The sequence below is a fragment of the Haliaeetus leucocephalus genome, unplaced genomic scaffold, assembly GCF_000737465.1.
Source record: "Haliaeetus leucocephalus isolate CR32 unplaced genomic scaffold, Haliaeetus_leucocephalus-4.0 Scaffold245, whole genome shotgun sequence".
NCBI classification, from domain to species: Eukaryota; Metazoa; Chordata; class Aves; order Accipitriformes; family Accipitridae; genus Haliaeetus; species Haliaeetus leucocephalus.
The window spans coordinates 54,962-77,617 of NW_010972681.1; the positions used below are offsets into that span (position 1 = coordinate 54,962).

Below are 22,656 nucleotides of genomic sequence, written 5' to 3' on the forward strand. Positions count from 1 at the left end.
GCCGCCCCCTGCGCTGCGGCGGGCGCGTCTCCCCCGGGGGAGGGCAGGCGGTGGAGCCGTCTCTCCGCGCACCCCTCCATCCCTCCGCGCATCCTTCTGTCCCTCCTTGCATGCCTCCATCTCTCCGCGCATCCCTCCTTGCGTCCCTCCATCCGTCCGCGCATCTCTCCTTGCAACCCTGCATCCCCCCGCGCATCCCTCCTTGCAACCCTGCATCCCCCCGCGCATCCCTCTTTGCAACCCTGCATCCCTCCGCGCATCCCTGCATCCCTCTGCGCATCCCTCTGTCGCTCCGCGCATCCCTCCGCGCATCCCTCCATCCGCCCGCGCACCCCTCCGCCCGCCCCAGCACCGGCAGGGCCGCTCCTGCGCGGGTATGGCGGGGCGGCCGCGCTTCCTCTGCGGCGTGGTGGAAGGTAGGTCCCTCCGGGGCCGCGGCTGGGGCCGGTGCCCCGCCCGGGCATTGCAGGGGCTGGCCCGGTCCACCCGGAGCGAACAGGGGCCGGGAAGGGCCGCCGGGACCCGAGCCGCGCGCGGGACCCCGGGTACTGGGGAGACGGTGAGGCGGGCCCCTGCACAGCACCCTACCGCTGCCCACGGGTACGGGACCAGCACCCCCCATTGAAGTTGCCCAGCTCTTCCCCAGAGCACTGCTGCACCCCGCAGCCAGCCCAGCCCAGCGGATACTCCCCCCCCGCTCCCCGCAGTGGGGCATGGGGACCCTCTGCGCTGCCTCCAGCACTCCACAGTGGTTTTCCTCTGTCCTGGGCATGCGGGCAGCATCCCGGTGTGTGCCCCTCCTGCCCCCTGCCCGCAGTGCTGCGCTGCCGCGGGCTGTGCACAGAGCTGGTCAGGAAGAGCCTGGTCTCTCATGGCAGCTCTGTATGGCCCAGCCCTGTCCTTCTGCCCCCTCGCCCCCAACTCCTGTTTCTGCAGCACAGAACCTCTGGAGCTGGGCCAGGCCTGGCACCCCCTAGGCAAAAGCATCTCCACTTTTCCTGGCAGCACAGTACCCTGCTGAAGCCCACCGCCTTGCCCGGGAGGAAGCAAAAGCACCATGCAAATAAACACAAAATAAATAGAAAGTGCAGGGATGGGGAAGTTGATAGTAAAAAGAAATATGAGTCAGACAAGAATCACTGATGTAGGAAAGCTGACCTGGGAAAGAGAAGGACAAAGATGCTGCTGCAGACCCACTCCAGGAGGAGGAGGTCCCTAAAGATTGAGGAAGGAAAGGCATCCCTCACCCTGGTAGCACAGACGCTGGCAGGGAACATAGGGTGGTGCTGTGGTGGGCAGACTGCTGAGCAGGGTGCAGCTGTAGCGGGGCCAAGGCAGGCCAGGAGTGGTGTGTCCTGCGCAGACCCCCTGCTCCCTCCTGACACCCCAGATATTGCTAGCAGCAGCCAGAGAGCACGGATGGACTGACGCTTCTGGGTGACCTGCACTCAGGACAGGAGAAGTGCTGGGGAATGGTTGGGGCCTGAGGACTTTGCTTCCCAATGTGTTCAATGTGTTGCTAATGGTTGTGAAGAAATTGCTGAGGGACATTCCAGATGGCCCAGAGTTTGGCAAGTAATGGTGTTGACGGGTTACTGATGTAGTGATCTGGGCCATGGGAGAGATGAGGTACAAATGCACAGCATCAATCATCAGTGCCCATCTGGCTTCAAAAAAGCAGAGCACCAACATCACTCCTTTGGAGATGCAGACACAGGTACAAACAGATCTTGCTGGTACAATTTAAACTACTTTACGTGGCAGAATACACTAGGATGACATTTTCAACAGAGCTGCTGCTGGCAGGGCTCGTGTAGGCGCTGAGTGTCATACTTGCAAGGCAGCGTCAGTTCACAGCAAAGTGTGAGTGAGGCACTTGCAAGCAAGTGCTGTACAGGGACTCCTAGGACCTCACTGCGAGCTGAGCAGGAGTTCCTGTGGATTGGGAAATGGAAAACCTATTTATTTATTGGAAAAAACTATTTATTTAAAACTATTTCTTCGGGTGAAGTGTTTGCTGGGATCCTTGAGTGGCCACAAATTTGGCCCCATGCACAGTGGGGGATGGCTAGTAAGGTAAATATATATTATTTCAAAGTAGGTGGAATAACCATGTAGATGTTCAAACAGGTAGAAGATCTATCTACAAAGAAGATAATGTTCAGTGTGTGCTGTGGCACAGCCTACCACACCATTGCCCAAGGTTGGTGTTGAGGGCTGCAGGGTGGGCTCCTGCCAAAGGGAGCAGGGCATCAGGGTCCCCTCCCAGGCAGATCAGCTCCAGAGCACTCAGGTGCTTTAGGGAAACGCGGGTGCTTTTGTGGTCAATGCTGGCCTCATGCCAGACCCTGAGAGCCGGTCCTTTCTCCCAGACTAACAGAGTCATTGCAATCTGCCCTTGTGTGCTGCCCAGTTCAGTGAATGCATTCACTTCCCTGAATATCTGCTCCTGTTGGCCTTGTCTTCTAGAAAGTGCATTGACTGATTTAAAAGTTGCCCATGATGCAGAGCTCATCCAAAACTAGGAAGTTGCCTTGATGGCTAATTGCCATCACTGTTCAAGATGTAATGTATTTTCTGTGAGACTTCACATTGCAGCTGCCAGATCTTGCAGAGATTTGAAGTGACTGAAGATTCTTCTCATGCTAAATTTCAGGTTTGTGCTGGAACACTTACAGGTTCCCCTTAACCTCCTCTTTAAGAAGCTGTCAAATCTGCATCTCTACAAACCCATTTACCTGCCTATTCTCCCATTGTCCCCAAGTGAAGTGGCTTGCCTTCCACCGGGTATTCTTTCTCACTGGCTTTGGAGACAACTCCGTACCTCCCAAGTCTTCCTACATGCAGAAATAAGAAAGGCCCTTCCTTGAAAGCAGTCCCAACAGCAGAATGAGTGCTGCATGTCCAGCAGTGCCCTTGCTCACTATATCCAGTCACAGACTCGTTCCCTGCAGAGCACAGGGCAGACTGTGGTGCTGCAGCCTCAAGATTGTGTCAGACACTGGTGCCCAACAACCACCTAATGCCTGCAAGCAGCAGAAGTGGAAATGTTAAGAAACACTTGGGAATTTGCTGACTCCAGATCTGTATTTCCTGCATTTGGTTTTGTTGATGTGAACTTTCTGGAAGGGCAACGTCCTTGCAGCCAGCCTTGGTGCTCATTGATAACTGTCTTTGTTAGCAGACAACTGGAAAGGTTGCTCCCTGGTATGCTTTCTCTCTCTGGATTTTCCCTTTGCAAGCTTATGGAGATGGTGTTTTCCGGTGGGGGACAGACAAGGTGTGTGTGAAATGTCATGTGGAGTCATACTCCCAGCACTCGTGGGTATCCCCGCAGGTTGTGTGTTCCTCATATGAACAGCTTGCTAGGGGACATGACTGCTGCTGCAATTCAGGTGTGTGTTTGCAGGGTGTAGGGGAGAGCTGTGCCAGTGCAATTTTGGTGCAGTTTGAGTTGTGCAGTGATTAAAGACAGAGAGAGCAGCTTTTATAGCCCGTACAGGAGTGATCATGCTCTGCTTGACACAGCCTGACACTACACAGACACAAGAGATATGCAGAGAGACACAGAGCTGGTCTCTGTAAAGAAGAAAATCCCCAGGCAGAAAACTCTAGGATGGATGTACAATAGCTCTGTGCTTCGGTGCACCCCAAAATCATGCTAGAGTGCCTTATAACTTTGCCAGCCCTCAGCTGTCTCCTCTAGGCTTGGCTTTCACTGTGCAAATTCTACCTCCCAGGTTTAGTGCTACCTTGTGCAATTCTTCCCAGCTGCCTCTTTCTGGAAAGAATGGAAGCACAGACATCATACCCACTTGCTTGAATACCAATAACCAGCAAGATAATAGCAGGATAATAGACATCTGCAGTACCCAGAGGTGAACAACTGGTGGACCTCTGGGTTTAAGAGCAGCCGCTTAGGGACAGTACAGAGAGAGACTCTGTTTTAAGGCAGTTACTGATAACTGCTTTTTGACTTTTTTTCCCCTCTTTTATAGGTTTCTATGGGAGACCATGGTCTATGGAACAGAGGAAACTTCTCTTTCAATGGCAAGTACCCTGAATTTTCCTCTCTGAAGATACTAGCCTGTGGCAGAGTGACGAGGTGGAAGCCAGAGTGCTGTGGAGGCAGGAGCAGTGAGGGAAAACATGCTGGAGGGAGGCTCAGGGGGCTGGCCTGCCTTTGGGATGCCGGGGCGATGGCAATGAAGGGGGGGTCATGTTTCTCCCAGCGCTGCTCCTGCAGTGCCTCCTCGGTCCCAGCACTCTTGCACCACTGGATCCAGCCCAGGGAAAGACCTTCTCGCCCGGGACTCGGGTGCCGTGGCTGCAGGATGGACGGGCAGCCCAAGGATACCCGAACAGATGCGGGCTGTGCTGCCCTGTGCCGGCAGATGGTGCTGGGACTCTGACAGTCCAGCTGCAGCCAGATGTGCTTGGCTGGGGGGCCTGGGCCAGGGCTGGGCGCCCCAAGGGAATGGGGTCTGGGGATGGGGCCTGGAAGGGGCTGGGTGGGCACTAGCTGCTGCGTGCTGGCACCGCAAAGCTGGCACGTGTGCTCCAGCGAGGGCGCAGACCCACGGGGAGCTGTCAGTGGGACAGAGTTGGACCCTGCTCCCCATGCCTTGCGAGGAGCGATGGCAGCTGGGAAGGGTTTGGAGAGGAGCGTGGGGGCTATGCAAGCCTGAAAACGCTGCCTCTGGAGGCACCAGAAAAGCTGCTCTGCCCTGACTGCAGCATAGCGTGGGTCGGCTAGGGCAGCCCAAGCACAGGAGGGGTATCAGGGAACAGGCAGAGGGGCTGGGGCTGAAAATGGGAAATCAGATCCGTGTGAGAGAGAATGTGGGGGTGTTCAGTGGGTTGGAAGCCCACCTCGGGTGCTGACCTGGCAGGACGAGCACCCATTGCCTCGTCTCTGAACTGTGCAGTCCTGGGCAGTGCCACGCGGCACCAGCCCCTGTGGGTGTGCTGGCCGCAGGACAGCACAGCGCATGCCTGCTGCCACCAGCAGCAAGCGGCCAGCTCACCCCACCTGGGGCTGCTGTCCCCACTGCCCTGCGCTCCCAGCGAGGACACCGGGTGGGTGCTTCCAGCCAGCCCAGCCTCGCTGGAGCCAGGCTTATCATTGTGGAAACAGACAGCACAGCAAACCCGCATCACTCCACCATGGGCACAGATGGCCACTTTATTCACCTGTGCAAGTCTGCTGACCACACCAAGCTGTGTGGTGCGGTCAACATGCTGGAGGGAAGGGATGGCATCCAGAGGGACCTTGACAGGCTTGAGGAGTGGACCTGTGCGAACCTCATGAAGTTCAGCCCAAGCACAAATACAGGCTGGGTGGAGAATGGACTGAGAGCAGCCCTGAGGAGGACTTGGGGGTGTTGGCTGACAAGAAGCTCAACATGACCCGGCAATGTGCACTTGCAGCCCTGCCTGCTGTGGAGGTGGCCCTTGCATCCCTGTGAGTCCCCATGTACGTCTGTGTGTCACCATGAGTCCCTGTGATGGAAGGATGTGGGCAGGATCTATCACTGGCTGGTTGTGAGAATAACCTTGGGATGGGAGTTGATGTGTGCAGACAAGAAAAACCCTTCTCCTAGCAGCTGGTGCCCATGTACTGGCTATCAGTGGGATGAGCTGCACTGACAGGACCTGCCACTGATGAACTGGGGCCCTGCGGGGCCCCTGTGGAGCATCCAGCATGGGCAGCACGATGGTCACAGCCTAGGCGGCACACTGGTCACTGTGGGTACTGCCCTGGTGATGGCATGGGCAGCACACTGGGGATGGTGTAGAGAGTGTGCTGGTCACAGTGTGGGCAGTTCACCGGTGATGGCCAGGCAGTGCACTGATGACAGTGTGGGCAGTGCACCAGTGATGGCTGGGCAGTGGGCCAGAGACAGCAGGGCCGTGTACTGATGACTGTGCTGGTGATGGCACTGGCAGCCATGCACTGTGTGGGAAATGTGCCGGTCATGCTGTAAGAGTGCGCTGATGGCAGTGTGGGCAGTCACAAGTGCAAGTAAGGACCATAACGCAGGGACTAGAGATGCTGATACAGAAAAATGTAGCTTAGAAAATTTGGGGAAAACATACAGGAAGGAAAACAAGATGTGATGTTTTAAAGTGTATTAGGAATGAGAAGGTCTAATGATGGCTTTGTCTGGTACTGGTCTGGGATGTATGTTCACATGTCTGCACATGTGAGCGGTATGTTCACTGGTGTTTTTCTTCTCTGGAAAGAAACAAGATGAGGCACTTGTATCATGTGGTACATGATACGCTTCCCAGTCTGTTCATCGTGGGAAAATGTAAAACATTGTCTGCGAAGAAGGATAAATAAAAATAAATGAATATATCAGATGGCTTTCATATAGGAGTGCCAAAAGCGCTGTTGAGGGAGGTGTCTGCCCTGTCCTGATGATTTCCAGTGCGTCTTGGATTGCTGGGGAGATTCTGGAAAGAATTTGTGCTTTCTGAGGCCAGAAAGAGCCTTATGTTGCTGCAGTGTGATCTCCTGAAGCAGGCAGACCCTGATCTCTGTCAGATCTGCTTCCCTTCATCTCTGACTGCAGTGGAGCATCTGGAGAGCTGGAGACATTTCCCCTCCCATCTCACCCGCATGCATGTCCCTGTGAGTCACCCCTGGACACTGCCGTGTCCCTGACTGCCAGGTGTGGCTTTTCTCTCCTCCTGAGCGTTGGCGGGCTGAGGATTTCCCCTGGGGAGATGAGCAGACTGTACTCCAAGACTCCTGCTTGCAGGCTTTCCACCTGTGTCTGTGTGTGCGGCTCCTTGGCAGACTCACTCTAGACTGTTCTCAGCATCTCTGCATCTGCATCTAGCACAGAGGTCACCAAACCTCCTTAGTCCCACCTGACACTCTGCAGTGATTCATCTAGGGCTTTCTCTTATGCTGAGTTACCACTGGCACTGCAGAGGACACTCCCATTCGACTAATTGCTCATTATGTTAAGTCATTACTTCACACACCCTATCTTCTGTATTCTTTTACCTAGGTAGGACTTTATGCTTGGCTGTATTAAGAAGTATACTGCCTGCTGAAGCCCAGCTTAACAGCCATTTCAAATCACTCCATCTAAGTGCTGTATTTGCTCCTTTATTCTCCACTTACTTGGTCTTTGCCACCTGCAAACTGCACAGGCACAGCATCCTGCTATGGGTTCATGCTTACCCAGCTCTGCTGCCCACCCTGCCAAAGCTCTGCTTCAGCACTCAGTTTTTCAGCACTCCGGGGCTTTCCACTTGCAGGGCTTGGCAAAAGTCTTGCAGTCCCAAGTTCCCAGAACATTCTGTGATTCTAATGCCAGCAGCTCATGGATTCCTTGCAAAAGGACTTTAGTTAAAGCAGAGTTACTGCTGATGCCAGATGCTGCACCTTGATGAATCCTCATCCCTGTTACAGTGGCAGTGCTGGACCCCATGTTAACTGTGTGTAACAGAGAGGGGTGCAGGCTCTCTGGAGCTGCTCTGTGAGCCTCCCTGGCAGGATGTGCACAGCAGCTGCCTCTGGAGGTCTGTGTCATAGAATAGAATCCTAGAATGGTTTGGGTTGGAAGGGACCTTAAAGATCACCTAGTTCCAACCCCCCTGCCACGGGCAGGGACACCTTCCACTAGACCAGGTTGCTCAAAGCCCCGTCCAACCTGGCCTTGAACACTTCCAGGAATGGGGCATCCCCAATCTCTCCGGGCAACCCGGTCTAGTGCCTCACCGCCCTCACAGTGAAGAATTTCTTCCTTATATCTAATCTAAATCTACCCTCTTTCAGTTTAAAGCCATTACCCCTTGTCCTACCACTACTTGCCCTTGTAAAAAGTCCCTCTCCAGCTTTCCTGTAGGCCCCCTTTAGGTACTGGCAGGCTGCTGTAAGGTGTCCCTGGAGCCTTCTCTTCTCCAGGCTGAAAAAACCCGACTCTCTCAGCCTGTTGTCATAGGAGAGGTGCTCCAGCCTCCTGATCATCTTCGTGGCCCTCCTCTGGACTCGCTCCAACAGGTCCATGTCCTTCTTATGTTGGGGGCCCCAGAGCTGGATGCAGTACTCCAGGTGGGGTCTCATCAGAGTGGCGTACAGGGGGAGAATCACCTCCCTAAACCTGCTGGTCACAATTCTTCTGATGCAGCCCAGGTTACGGTTGGCTTTCTGGGCTGCAAGCGCACATTGCCAGGTCATGTTGAGCTTCTTGTCAGCCAACACCCCCAAGTCCTCCTCAGGGCTGCTCTCAGTCCATTCTCCACCCAGCCTGTATTTGTGCTTGGGCTGAACTTCATAAGGTTCGCACAGGTCCACTCCTCAAGCCTGTCAAGGTCCCTCTGGATGCCATCCCTTCCCTCCAGTGTGTTGACCGCACCACACAGCTTGGTGTGGTCAGCAAACTTGCTGAGGGTGCACTCAGTCCCACTGTCCATGTTGTCGACAAAGATGTTAAACAGCGCTGGTCCCAACACTGACCCCTGAGGAATGCCACTCATCACTAGTCTCCACTTGGACAATGAGCCATTGACCGCAACTCTTTGAGTGCAACCATCCAGCCCATTCCTTATCCACCAAATGGTCCATCCATCAAAACCATGTCTCTCCAAATCAGAGACAAGGATGTTGTGTCGGACAGTGTCAAATGCTTTGGACAAGTCTGGGTAGATGATATCAGTTGCTCTTCCCTTGTCCACCAGCGCTGTAACCCCATTGTAGAAGGCCACCAAATTTGTCAGGCTCAATTTGCCCCTTAGTCAAGCCATGTTGGCTGTCACTAATCACCTCCTTATTTTCCATGTGCCTTAGCATAGTTTCCAGGAGGATCCGCTCGTGATCTTGCCGGGCAGAGAGGTGAGACTGACTGGCCTGTAGTTCCCCGGTTCTTCCTTTTTTCTCTTTTTAAAAATGGGGGGTATATTTCTGCTTTTCCAGTCAGTGGGAACTTCCCTGGACTGCCATGACTTCTTAAATATGATGGATAGTCACTTAGCCACTTCATCTGCCAGTTCCCTCAGGACCCGTGGATGCACCTCATCAGGTCCGTTGAACTTGTGCACCTTCAGGTTCCTTAGATGGTCTCATACAGTGGGCAGTTCTTCATTCTCCCACTCCCTGCCCTTGCCTTGTGCATCTTGGGTGGTGCGGCTGGAGCCCTTGCTGGTGAAGACTGAGGCAAAAAAGTCGTTGAGTACCTCAGCCTTCTCCATGTCCTGGGTAACCAGGTCTCCCCTTTCCTTCCGGAGAGGGCCCACATTTTCCTTTGTCTTTCTTTCATCACTGACATACCTATAGAAGCTTTTCTTGTTGCCCTTGATGTCCCTGGCCTCATTTAATTCTGTCATAGCTTTAGCTTTCCTAATCTGATCCCTGGCTGCTCAGACAATTTCTCTGTATTCTTCCCAGGCTACCTGTCCTTGCTTCCACCCTCTGTAGGTTTCTGTTTTGTGTTGTAGTTTGTCCAGGAGCTCCTTATTCATCCATGCAGGCCTCCTGGTATTTTTGCCTGACTTCCTTTTGTCAGGTCGCAGTGGCATGTGGCACGCACATCATCCCAGCAGTAAACACAAAGCCTGCTCTGGGCCCCCTTCCATTGACACATCACCTAACACAGCCAAAAAATGGTGTTTGTGCAGGAGCTAGGCTGGTGATGTGGGGCACATCTGGCTGCAGTGTGAGGAAAGTGAGACCAGGGCAGGCAAGGGACAGCCCAGAGGTTGCAGGTTGAGGAGGCTGCAGCCTCCATATCCAGAGCTGGGCTAGGGCTGCAGCGCTGTGTCCTGTGCTGGTGTCTCACTGGAGAGGAGACGGAAAAATGCAAGGGTGCAAAAGAGCCCCAGTGAGACCCAGTAGCTGCAAAAATGGTTGTAGAGCAATGGTGTTGAAGGTCTTGACCTGTTCAAGTGATCAAGGCATGACCTGGGAATGGTGCAGCAGGCGTATAGGGACTGTTGGTGGAGTCAGGCCACCCTGCAGACAGGACGTGGGCTTTTCAAGGGGGTGATGTGAGGGGGTCTACAGTGGCTCCCCATGTGTGTGTGGTTCCCAGAGGGGTACCCCAGGCCAGATTGTGCCTGGCAGGCGCACCCCACTCCTGGACACTGAGCTTTGGGGAGCGGTGAGGTGCCAGCTCTCCAGAGAGTCTCGGCTGGTACTGCTCCACAGAGACCCCTCATGTCCAGAGGGGCAACTAGCTCGTACATACCTGCTTCATCCAGAGTTACTCATCACAACAGGCAACCTTGCAGCCTGCGTGTTTGGGCTACAAACAAGTTTGGTTCTTGATTACACAATTAGAAGCACAGCTGAAGAGAAAGGGAAAAGAAACCCACCCCAAACGTGCTTACACAAGATGCTAAGTGCTTCCACAGGTCTCACTGCAAGCCTGGAGAGAGCTGCTGCAAAGCTGCAGGGCTGGTTTGGCCTGATGGAGCCCCACAGCTGGACTCCAGGGCTGGGGCTGCCTGCACCCTTTGGGGGGCTGTGTGGAGCAGTAGACCTCTGAGCTTGCTCCCTCCATGGCTCCAGCCCCATCCTCAGTCTCCCCAAGGATCCCCCCTCTTCCCCTGGAGGCTGCTCTGGCCACTCACCCCTCCTCCATTCCTTGCTCAGGACATTGAGCTTTTTGTCATCATTGTGAAGTGGTTAAAACAAGCTGTTTAGGCTAAGCTGGTCCCTCCCACCTGCTTTTTCCACAGCTAGGGTGTTAATTCAACCCATCTCACAGGAAGCAACATCCTGCTGGTCTCTGAGACCTTCTCCTCCAGATGCACGGTCTGTCTGGAGGTCCCTAAACAACACAAATTGTTGAGCTCAGCACTGGGACCACTGGGTGAGATTTATATCTCTGTGTGGCTGTTGAAAGTACACAGGGCAGGGGTCCCTGTGCAGGCGAAAAGCTGTGGCTCCACAGTCTGTGGGGCTCTGTGGGAGCAGAGGCTGGAAGCATGGAAGGACACGGTGCAGCTCTGGGGAAGGAGTGGACGCCATATGCTGAGGAGCTCTTGGTGTTGCGGGCTGGCACCTGCCCGGATGCCTCTTTGGAAATTGCCCACCTGGAGCCTCGGGTGACCCCTTGTCCTTGCTGCACAGGCTGAAACGGTGGGGGCTGAACTGCTACATGTATGCACCCAAGGACGAGCTGAAGCACCGGCTGCTCTGGCGAGAGCCCTACACAGAGCATGAGGCAGGTAGCGGCTCTGCTGGGCCCCAGCACGGGTGGGCTGCAGGTGTCCTGGGTCCTCAAGGGTGAAGCACAGTCTGCACCTCATCCAGGGTCAGGTTGGCTGTTACCACTCTTACTGCCAGAAACCTGCCTGCTGCAGGGAGCCCCGCAGGCCCTGCCTGCTGCAGGGAGCCCCGCAGGCCCTGCCTGGTACAAGGAGCCTCCCCAGACCCTGCCCATCACATGGAATTGCCTAGGAGCCCACCCAGCATGGGGAGCTCCCCGCGTGGGTCTCTGACAATATGCTCGAATATGCCAGGGCCCGCAGACCCTCTGTCCCAATGGGCTGGAAATTGTCTCTCCTGGGCCTCTCCCCTCCAGATGCTCTCTCATGCCTTCCAATGCCCTCAGCTCCTTCCTTTCGGGCCACCATGGTTCCCTCTCCCTCCATCCCTTGCCTCCTTCCATGCCTTGCCTCTCTCCATCCCTTGCCTCCCAGCTCTCACAGCACCCCCTCTGCTTTGTCCCCAGCCCGCATGCGGTCTCTCATCGAAGCTGCCCAAGAGCAGGGTGTGGAGTTTGTTTTCGCCATTTCTGCTGGTCAGGACATGGTGTTTTCAAGTGCCAGGGATCGGCTCCTGCTGCAGGAAAAACTCAGGCAGGTACCGTGGGCCATTCCTTCACCCCACTGCTCCCAGGCGAGGGGCATGCATGCTTGTGTGTGGGCCCCATGGCCACCCCAAAGGCTGTTGTGGGGCTGTAAACCCCTCCTGCTGATGCACATCAGGGAGCAGCTAGCTCTGTGGGGTGCCTGCTGGCAGATGTGCTGTCCCTGTCACGGTGACAGAGACCCAAGGGCTCCGTGGATGCCTGACTGCTAGCAGGCAGCGCTGGGGACAGGAGAGGGACCGACCAAGCCCCAGAGCTTGCTGGGCAGCACCAGAAGCCTATGCAGGCTAGTGCTGAGCCCCTGGTCCCCAGGGAGGGTACAGAGCCGCCAGCACGGTGGGTTTGCTCCGTGGGCGGCTGCTCCTCCTCCCTGTGGCACAGCCCAGGCAGCAGCTGCCCTGTCCTGCACCAAGCCTGGCCGCCTCTCCGGCTGCCCCCAGCCAGCCCTGGCACAGGGAGCACCTGCCCAGCCATGCAGTGAGGCTCCTCTCAAGGCTCTGCCAGCCTCTGCTCCTGCCACGGGGCTCCCCACGCTGCAGGTAGATGTGTGGGTGCAGTGCGGAGGGGAGCAGATGTGGTGGGCGGCAAGTGGGGCCGCCCGGCAGTGGCACGGTGGGAGCGGCTCTGGGCCACCGCAGCACGGAGTCTGCTTTGAAAGGGCTTCTGGCGCACGGCAAACGTGGCTGCGCGCAGGGCTTGGAGCGAGGTGGGCTGTGGCCGCAGGGCTGGTGTGTGCCCATGGAGCAGCTGGACCTCGTGCACAGCATCTGCTGGGCAGGCGTGGGGGACACGCTCTGCCCACCCCGTCCGTCCGGGCACCCCAGACCTCTGCTGTCCTTATGGTGTCCAGGTGGCAGGAGCTCGTCTGGGGCTCGCTGCCTCCTTTCTCTCTGCTGCCCAGGGACCCTAGCAGCCTGTGCCCATGTCCTCAGGTGGCTGCCATGGGGTGCCAGTCCTTCGCGCTGCTCTTTGACGACATCGATCCCTGCATGTGTGAAGCTGACAGAGACATCTTCCCGTCCCTGGCACAGGCTCAGGCCTCTGTGGCCAACGAGGTGTACCAGGAGCTGGGCCAACCCTCCGTCTTCCTCTTCTGCCCTACAGGTACTGCCTGCAGCCGTGCAGCCCCAGCCACCCCTGGGAGCCCAGTGCTTGGCCAGCCATGGCACCCCACAGCAGACAGGGGTGCCCTTTGGCTGGCTGCAGCCAGCACCTCTATCTGCTGAGAGCTGAGTGCCCTGATAGCCTCCACAGCTCCCCCCAGTCCCTTCATGCTCCTGCAGGAGCCCTGGAGATCTCAGCATTAGGACAGGACCAGGCTGTAGATGGGCTGGTGCTTCAGCAGCCATGCATGCCGTATTCCCTGCACAACACATCTTCCCAGCCCCTATCCATTGATCCTAGGCAGCTTCTCTCCTGGTCTCTCTGCCCCTCAAGGGATGCTCTGTGCTCTCTCCCCAGAGTACTGCAGCTCTCTGTGCTCTCCCAGTCCCAGCCAGTCCTGCTACCTTCTGACCATCGGCCAGGAGCTGCTCCCAGGGATTGGTGTCATCTGGACAGGTGAGCACCTGGCCTGGCTCTGTGGGGTGTGTGGTCCTGCGCAGCTTCTCAGCAAAAGCCAGTGTCTGCAAACCCTGCAGCTATGGGCTCTGTCCCAGGAGAGGCACCAACAAGCGGCCCCACAGCGGTGCCTTTCAGCATTGGGGTACGCAGCCCTGGCCAGTCAGGCAATGGGTCAGGCTGTGGGTCTGCTCTCCTTCTGGCTAGGGAGGGTGGGGTGGGGTGACTCGACCCTCATCTCCATGCTCGGTGCCCAGATGTGCGCATGTCCTTGTTGCGAGCATGCATGACGGACCGCGCTGCCTGTGTGCTCCATGCACGTCCGTGCTGTGATGCTCCAGGCCCAAAGGTAGTGTCACAGGAGCTCTCAGCCATGCAGCTGGAGGAGGTGGAGGGTGTCCTGCGGCGCCGCCCCGTCATCTGGGACAACCTGTACGCCAACGACTATGACTGCAGACGTGTCTTCCTGGGCCCCTACATGGGACGTGCCCCTGGCCTCATGTCCAGGCTCCATGGACTGCTCCTCAACCCCAACTGTGAACTCCAGGCCAACTTCATCCCCATACACACATTGGGCAGCTGGTTTCGGAGCGAGCTGAGGAGCTGTGCCCACAGTGATCATGCAGGTACCTGGTCCCAGCTCCCCAGGCAGCTCTGTACATGGAGCCTCAGTGCTGGCAGTGAGCTTGCACCCAGGGCAGGGCCTGCCCATCGCTGCCCATCTTTGCCACAGGCCTGCAGGCTTTCCTGCATGGCAGCCTGCGTGAGGTGTCTCACCTGGCTGGGCACTACCTGACATCCCAGAGCAGGGGATCCATCCTGGGGGCATCTCTTTGGAGGGGGGAATGCCCGCCCTCAGTGGCATGGGATAGCTCCGTCAAGCGAAGAGTGGGTCTGCCCAGGCTGATGAGCTCCATTTCCTTAGGGATGGAGACTGTGACAGCCCTGGAGGACAGCCAAGGCTCAGAGGAGGGGAGCTACAGCCCCCAGGATGCCTTGGAGCTGGCGCTGCATGACTGGGTTGCTGAGATAAACCGGCAGGCCTTGGAGCCAGGTAGGTGATGAACTCACACCGTGCAGCATCCCTTATCCCCTCTGGAGCACTGGACTGGCTCTGCTGGGAGCTCGGTGGACTGAGGGAGCCCCATGTCCTGCCCGTTTGGATAGTGCGCTCTGGCTGGTGCGGCAGCGGGGTCTGTGTGTGTCGTGGTGGGCAGGCATGGGCATCCATCAAATCATGCTGCTTTGTGGGTGCTCCTGCTCTGGCCGCATCCCAAAAGGGGGTCTCCTTGGCTGGCAGCGTGAGAGCCTGGGCCATGATACGGCTCTGGAAGAGGGGGTTCAGCCAGGTTGCAAGCTCGGTGTTTTGCAGTGTTTGCCTCTGCAAAGCCTGTGGCCTCACCAGTCACAGAGGCCTGAACTCCAGAGCACAGAGTGATCCAAACCCATGGTCCTGGCACCTCCCTGGTCCCTGCCAGCTTGGAGATGGAGCTTCCTGGCACAGCCACCCCCAGGGCTCTCCTGCCCCATGGGCAGCAGTTTCCATGCAGGTGCCAAAGGTGCTGCCCCCTTGCTCCTTTCTGCCAGGAGGAAGGACCCCAAGACACCCCAGCGTCAGCCTCAAGGGAGGAATGAGGCTGCAGCCTGGCACAGAGAGAGGACACGAGGTCATGCCCGAACCCCAGCCCCATGACTCTGTTCCCAGTGGGGCAGACCAGCATGGCCCTGAGCCCTGCAGTGTGGCACCAGAGGAGGAAAGGAAGAAGGTGACCTCGGAGCCTGAGAAGGGCAGTGGGAGCAGGACCCTCGCTAGCAGTTGGCAAAGCCCCACAGGGAATGGGGACCAGCTCACCATGGGGAGCAGAGAGACCTGTGAGCCCTCCTCTGCTCTGCCCAGCATGGCTGGGAGTGCCCAGTCTGCAGGAACCCCGGTGGCCACCAAGACCCTCCACAGTCCAGGCCCATCCATGTGCTGCAGCAATGGGGCCAACATCAGCCAGAACATTCCCCTACCCACCAGTGATGCCAGGACAGGGGGTGGCAGCCCCCCCCAGTCCCCCAGCAGTACCCAGCCTGAGGACAGCAGGGCTGACATGCCCCAGACACCTCCAGGGCCTGGACCTGGTACCAGCGCTGGCCTCCCAGCACCGCTCACTGGTGGGGCTGGCGCCAGCCCTAGCTCCCCAGCACCGCTCACTGGTGGGGCTGGTGCCAGCCCTGGCCTCCCAGCACCGCTCACTGATGAGGTTGGTGCTAGCCCTGGCCCCATGGCACCATTGACCCCAGAGGAGGCTGGGTCCAGCCCCATGGCCCTGCTGACCCTGGAGGAGGCTGGGTCTGGCCCCATGGTACCACTGACCCCCAAGGAGACCAGGACCAGCCCCACAGCACCAGTGACCCCAGAGGAGGCCAAGTCTAGACCCATGACACCAGTGACCCCAGAAGAGGCCAGGTCCATCCCTACGGCACCGCTGACCTCAGAGGACGCTGTGTCTGTCCCTACGGCACTGATGACCCTTGAGGAGGCCAGGTCCAACCCCACAGCACCACTGACCCCAGAGGAGGCCAGGTCCAGCCCCATGGCACCGCTGACTCTGGGGGAGGTGCGGATGCTGGTGGAGCTCTTCTACCTGCCCTATCACCATGGGCCACTGGCGCAGCATCTCCTGGAGCACTTTCGGTGGCTCCGGGCAAACAGCCTCAGTGTGGGGGTTCCGGCCACGGCAACTGATGCCTGCGAGGTAAGGCTGGTCCAGGCACTGCTGCGGGACGGTGCCTGTCACGGTTGTGCTGACAGCCTGGTCCATCCACAGGGCACACAGTGGCGTGGCCATGCCCAGTCCTTCCAGCTGCTCTGCAGTCAGACGTGCCGCCTGCACAGCCACTTCGTCAGCAGCACAGGGCAAGCGCTGCTCTACGACCTCCACCCCTACCTCTGGGACATCCGCAACATGCTGCTGGCCGCCAGTGCCTTCGTCCTCTGGCTGGGTACGTGGCTGATGCCAGCCCTGAGCCAGCCCCTGTGGCCCCGTAGCGCGTATTCACACCCTGGCCAAATCCAGCCGTGTTGAAGTGCAGCGGACCCCAGGCACTGCAGCACACCCAGGGCATCTGAAGCTTGTTCTGTGGTGATCCACTGTTTCCCCCCCTAAAGAGGTGAAGGTGTCTGGGACCCCATCCCAGACGTCTGGGGTCCCCGTGTCTAGCCAGGGGGGCCAGGGTCTCTCCTGGGAGTGCACCTTCCCTTGACACCTTCCCCACCACTGACCCATGTCGCATGCTCACCACTTTGCCTCCTTTGCAGATGGCCATCTCCTCTGCGACCCTGACCCCAAGGGGACCTGGGGAAGCTGCTTTGGCTGTAAGTACCAGTGCTGCCCTGGCTTACCCACCTGGGCAGTGGGGCCCTGGCTGCTGCCCTCCGTCACCTCCAGCCCCACAGCAGCAGCCAGCACTCACCACCGGGCTGCCCTTTCCCATGCTCTGCCTGCCGAGTGGAGCAGGAATGGCCATGGGAAGGCTGGCACCCCTGTGTGTCCTGACACACTGAGGCAGGATGGGGCACTGCTGCTGGGGACAGGGCAGTCATCGGAGCAGCTTTTCACCATCTCTCACAGTCTGGAATGAATGCCTATTTTTAGGACATGGTTCCTCAGCCCTTTTAATCCAAGGACCCCTTAGCCTTTCTGGCAAAAGGGATCCATGGGCCATTGGGAGCAGTAATGGCCTGGGTGACAGGTGAGGTTGGATTTTGAATGCCCGTGCATCACTTCGGAAGCCCCTGTTCCTCTGGTTTAGGGTTCCCTGGTTGCTCTGTGAGCCTTGTGACCTCTTACAAACCAAGAACTGTTACCAGAGGACAACCTGAGAGCGTCTCCAACTTCAGTGTGAGATGGGGCTATGTGCCTTGAACCACTTCTGCAGGGAAGCAGCTGCATGCAGAGCAAATTCCCACAGGCACTGCAGAGCTGGCTGGCTGGGCACCAAAGCGGTGTGCTGCTCTCTGTGGCAGCCTGCAGCTTTCCAACCATAGCCAGGAGCTATGTCTTTACCTTACACCTTTCATGGAGGCAAGATCATTCCTTTCCCCATTCCTCCGCTTCAAGCCCTGTTGCGGAAGGTGTGTTGCTACCCTAATGCATGGGGCTGGCTGCCTGAGCCCAGGCAAGGTCCTGTGCCCAGGCTGCACAGCTGTGGGGGCAGATCCTTGGAGCTGTGACCAGTGTGGATCGTGATGTTGCTGTGTGATGGAGGCTGATCTCCCCCTGGCCCAGCAGGTATTTGTTCACCTCGCATGTGTCTGTCTCCTGCTGCCTCCAGGGTGCCAGAGCATCACTGCCCCGATCTTGCTTGGGCGGGACGCTGAGCCCTGGGTGCGTCGTGGGGGCCTCTTTGGAGAGCTGCAGGTGAGAACATGTCCATATCTGTGGGGGCTGAAACAGCCATTGCAAAGACAGGATCCCAGCTGCTGCTCCTGGCTCTGCCATTGGGTTGCTGCAAGCTTGGGAAGGCAGAGCTGCCCCAGGCCTCTGCGCCTTGGCTGTGGCTCCTGGGGTTTAGGGTGCCTCAGAGGGACCCTCCTCCCACTGCCTCCAAGACAAGGTTTGGAGCCAGAACAACCCGCTCCCTGACGGACTCTGTCTCTTCCAGGCACTGCTACCTGTGGGGAACAGCTGTGACCTCTTCTACCACCCACCTCCACTCTTCCCATCCAGCCAGCTGTACCTCCTGCGCCCGCTGCTGCCCCTGGACAAGGTTGGACCCACTGGCTGAAGTCACCTTTGCATGGCCTGTGCTGTACATGCGCTAACGAGATACATGCTTGCTTGCTGCTGACCCCAAGACTGAGCTTGCAGTGCAGGGCAATGCAGGTGGGAAGGGACCTCTGGGGTCCAGCCCTGGCTCAGAGCAGGCCAGCCTGGGGCAGGTCACCTGGGGCTGTGTCCAGCAGCGCGTCAGCCCCCTGGGCTGGAGAGGGGGTCTTGTGGCCAGTGGCCTCTGCAGGGACCATCACCCACCTCCCTGCGATGAGCGCCTGGGCAGAGCCCCTCCTGGCAGCCAGCAGCAGGGGAGGGAGACGCAGCTCAGAATTGAGCAGCAGGCACAGCCACAGATAAACTGGTACAGACTCAAGGTTGCCAGGTTGCGAGGGCGACCTCCAGAGCATCCCCAGCGCTGATCTCCAGCGATGGCCGCGAGCAGATGCCCAGAAAGATCCAGAACAGGGCAAGTCTGAATGGCAGCCTCCTGCAGCCTTCCTCAGTCTGCAGCTCTGGGCACTGCCTGAGCTTCTTGAGGTTCATCTCCAAATCAGTCCCTTCTTCAAACACTCATCCAGTTGACAGGATGATTACCTGCTGGAGAGGTAGCAGCTTCTGTTGGCTGTGACCTGCTTGCTGCCAGCCCCCCGGCTCTGTTTGACATCCCAGCAGTTTGATGGGATGGGGAGGGAAAGGGAGAATTTGGAGGTGTTGAACACCCAAGTTAAACTGCTGCCAAATCCAGCAGAGCCCTGGGTTCCCCACGTACCACACAGTCTGCAGCGAACACCCTGCTCCCTCACCCTGCTGCTTCTCCTAGCTAAAGGAAATGCTAACGCTGCAAATCCAGCCATCATGGACACAACTGCACATCCCTGCTAAAGACAGTACCCGGCAACACACAGCTGCAGTGCTTGTAACTAACAGAGGAGGAGTTGCAAGCGCATGAGAGCAGATTATAATATCAGGCTGCAGCTGCCAGCAATTCCCATTGCAAGGCCTTGTTTTCAATTGCCTGTTGTCAGATTTCATCTGATCAGGCTAAACTTTAACAAGCTGAACGTCTGTGTCCAGTGAAGCTTTGAGAAAAAACCAGCTAAGCACTTCAGCCCTTTCTGGGAATGGCTCTCAGAAGTGTGTGGTCCTGCTCTTGTTGTTCAGTGATCGGGGCAGCCTTTCCTTTGAGAAGCAATGCTTTTTTTGGGATGTTCTTTTCACTGATCCTGTGAGCAGCAGCAAACTCAAATCTGACAGAGATGGGAAATTTTGAGATGTCCCACTTTGCACATGCTCTGTGGAGACCTCAGTTTCAGTATTGGTTTTGCTGCCATTCTGGCTGCTCTGAGCATGCTCTGTCTTGGGGCGAGGAGCATTTCTTCAGCAGCTGCTGCTCTGGGGTGCCTGCCTGGAACAGTGATTTCTCATTCTGAAGCGTTGCTGGGCTGTGGTAACAAGCTTCAGAGGCCAGCAGAAGGTGGTGCACAGTGCATCACTTGGCACAGACACCAGCGCCCTTGGATGGCCAAAGCACATACCTTCATACCTTCCCCTGGCCAGGACACGCTGGAGGCCACAGCCCTGGTCGCGGTCCCTCTTTATGGTCAACTCGGGCAGCTGCGGGTACACCGTGCTCTGGCAGGGGCTGTGGCGGGGGCGGCAGGCAACTGAGGGGCAGGGATTGGCAAGGCAGGCAGAACCAGGGCTGAGGTGGATCTGGGTCTTCCAGGGAGAGCTCTACCGAATGTGCCGGGAGAGTTTGGACTGTGACCCCAAAGTCGCAGAGATCCTTGCGGCTCACCCCGATCTCCTCGGTGACAGGTGAGATGTGGCCCTTCTGGGGCTCCCACTTGCCAGGCGTGTGGTGAGCCCAGCCACGTGCCGGGTGATGCAGTGCCACGGTGTGAGGTGGTGGCCTCTCCTCGCATCCCTGTGGAGACCAGCTCTGCCTGCACCATGGCTGGCGGTGGCCTAACCCTGCGGGAGGGGGGTAGGGGGGGCAGTCCCTGCGCTAATGTCCAGCTGGGTTGTGGCAGCTGCCGTGGGGATGGACCCACTGTCCAGCCTGGCTGCAGGTGGGCTGCGGTGTCTCTGCTTGGCTGAGGGCTTCTGCTGGGGGGGTCTCAAAGGGATGGTCCGGTGGGCGCCGGGGTGCTGTCCTGCTGGGGCAGGAGGGAGGAGGCTGGCTGGTCTGAGCTTTCCTTGGGGCAGGCTGGCTCCAGGTGGCAGCTCAGCAGTGCTCCTGCTCTGGCTGGCAGGCTGCTGGGCAGCTTCCTGAGCCTGAGCCCCGAGTACACATTTGTGCTGGAGGATGAGGGTGGTCTGTGCGGCTACGCAGCTGGAGCACTCTGCGCTGAAGGCTTCCTGCAACAGCGAGACAGCAGCTGGCTGCCGGCCATACGGCACAAGTACCCCCGAGACCTGGGCGGAGGTGCCCCAGCTCTGGGACAGGTGAGGGGGCACCTGGAGCAGAGGGGAGCGGGTATGGGGGGGATGGAGGGGGTTCCCTCATTTGTTTTTGTCTCCTGCAGGATGCCCTGGACGAAGCACTGCTCTTCTTCCACGCAGAGCCACCAGCTGTGCCCCTGCCTGTGCTGCGGCGCTTCCCCTCCCTGGTGCAGCTGGGCACGGCCCCCCGCGTGCTGGATGTGGGGGCCAGCCGCAGCCTGGCCATCTGCCTGCTGAGCGCACTCAGGGCCAACGGTGAGCATGACCTCTCCATGCTGGGGAGGACTGAGGCCCCCTTGATCCAGCACAACTCCATCCTGACTGCTCTCTTGCCCACCCCAGAGGTGGGAGCCAGCCCCACCTGCACCCCACCTCTCAGCATGGGGCTGGGGTAGCCCTCAATGGGGCTCCCTGTCCCCTCTCTGACGCAGTCTGGCCCCAGCTCCCAGGCACCATGCCCTCCCCTTGCACTGGGGGACACGTGGACCTATGTCTTGGGGCATCACACAGGCACCCAGTGCCAAAGGGCAGTGGAGAGGATGACCCCTTGCGGAGGGGTCCCAGCCACTGGCCCCTAGCCCCAGCGCTGGGTTCCCAGTGGTATGGGCCTGACCTCTCACCTCCCTTCCAGGGTCACGGGGAGTGTTTTGCCAGGTTGGTGCCACTGACCAGCAGCAGCTGAGCTTCTACAGCAAGCTGGGCTTCGTTGACCTGCCAGTGGCCTGGGGCAGCTCTCCTGGCACTCGACTCCTGGGACGTCTCCTCTGAGCACGCTGCGTTAGGTGTGGGCACGGGGAGGCAGTGCCACAGGACAGGCTGAGCCCCCATGCTGCGCAGCACCGGCCCAAGGGAGCAGGAGCAGAGGGGGACCTTGAGGAGGAGCCAGCAACATGCCCAGGCTGTCTGCAGACCACCAGGCCTGGCGAGAGCTACATGGGCAATATTTAGGATGGTGGTCTCAGAGCATGGCACAATGCATTAGCGCTAAGGGAGAGTCCCTGTCCTGCAGGCTGGGCTGTCCAGCTCTCTCCATCCCCTGTGTGGCCCTAGGCTGGGCAGCTGGTGCCGGGGCTGGCTCTTGGCACTAACGACCTGCTTGTCGGTATGGACCGATCTGGTATGGGACACAGTGAGGCAGCCTCCATCTCTGCTGCCCAGGGGCTGAGGGAATTGCTGCTCTTGGCAATAAAGCATTTGCTGGGCTCTCACCATGGTTCGTCTCTTAGGGGAAAGTTTTGGGGTACCAGCATGTCCCTCTCGCACCCTCATGCCCACCTTTCGGCCAGCCCTGTCTGTCCACCTCACACCAGCTGTCATTATAGCTGGTCCTGCGTAACCTCAAATGAAGCAGCTCCCCATAGATCTGCCTCTCCAGCTGCTCACCAGCTCTCGGCCTCCCCCCACACTGCACTCCAGGAAGAAGCTCCAGGCGCCGGCAGCATGTGCTCACAGCAGGGCTCCCCGCAGGGTTGGGCAGACCCCAACCCTGCGGGATGGGGCTCTCCTGTGGGATGGGAGCCCCTGGGCCTGGGCCTCCCCTGCGGTCACGGCTGCCTTGTGGGTCTGGGGGCCGCTGCACGTCCAGCATAGGCAGGATGGCCAAGGCAGGAACGTCTCTCCAGCCATCCTGCTGCAGCCTCTGGAAAAGTGCTGGGAGGGAGGAGTGGAAGGAGCAAACGGTCACTGAAGGTTTCTCTTCCGCACCCTCCAGAGCCAGCTGCCCCCCGGCCCCGGGGGTGAGGAGGAGGTTGGGACAGGGGTGGCGAAGAAACCAGGAGCAGGGGGGGCCTCGGGCAGCCCTGCCTTTGCCTGCGCCTTTGCATTCTCTGGCTTGCCGTGCCCGGAGAGCCGCTCCGAAGAGTGACAGCAGCCCCGTCCCTGTGCGCGGGGCTGCCGAGGGTCCCCCAGCCTGGACGGGGACCTCGGTGCTCCCGGGCTAGTGGGACCCAGCGGCCACGGCCACGCGGGTGGGAGCAAGGCTCGGAGACCCTCCACGGGCGGGCGGGGAGGGCTGGACTATCCGGAGGAAGGCCCGGGGCTGCCCCCCACCCCGCAGCGGG

The 22,656-nt window shown here is 58.5% G+C and overlaps 1 protein-coding gene across 1 annotated transcript; it reads left to right on the top strand.

Moving 5' to 3' along the window:
- The first annotated feature begins 376 nt into the window (after window positions 1–376).
- LOC104832337 (protein O-GlcNAcase-like) lies at window positions 377–21,364 on the top strand. The gene is made up of 17 exons (XM_010568469.1): window positions 377–416; window positions 3,999–4,050; window positions 11,090–11,187; window positions 11,694–11,824; window positions 12,764–12,935; window positions 13,293–13,391; window positions 13,733–14,017; window positions 14,317–14,445; window positions 14,979–16,132; window positions 16,205–16,379; window positions 16,696–16,752; window positions 17,712–17,797; window positions 18,042–18,146; window positions 19,878–19,969; window positions 20,407–20,599; window positions 20,680–20,851; window positions 21,228–21,364. Exons 1-17 carry the CDS (start codon window positions 377–379, stop codon window positions 21,362–21,364), a joined length of 3,177 nt encoding a protein of 1,058 aa, XP_010566771.1.
- The last annotated feature ends 1,292 nt before the right edge of the window (window positions 21,365–22,656 follow it).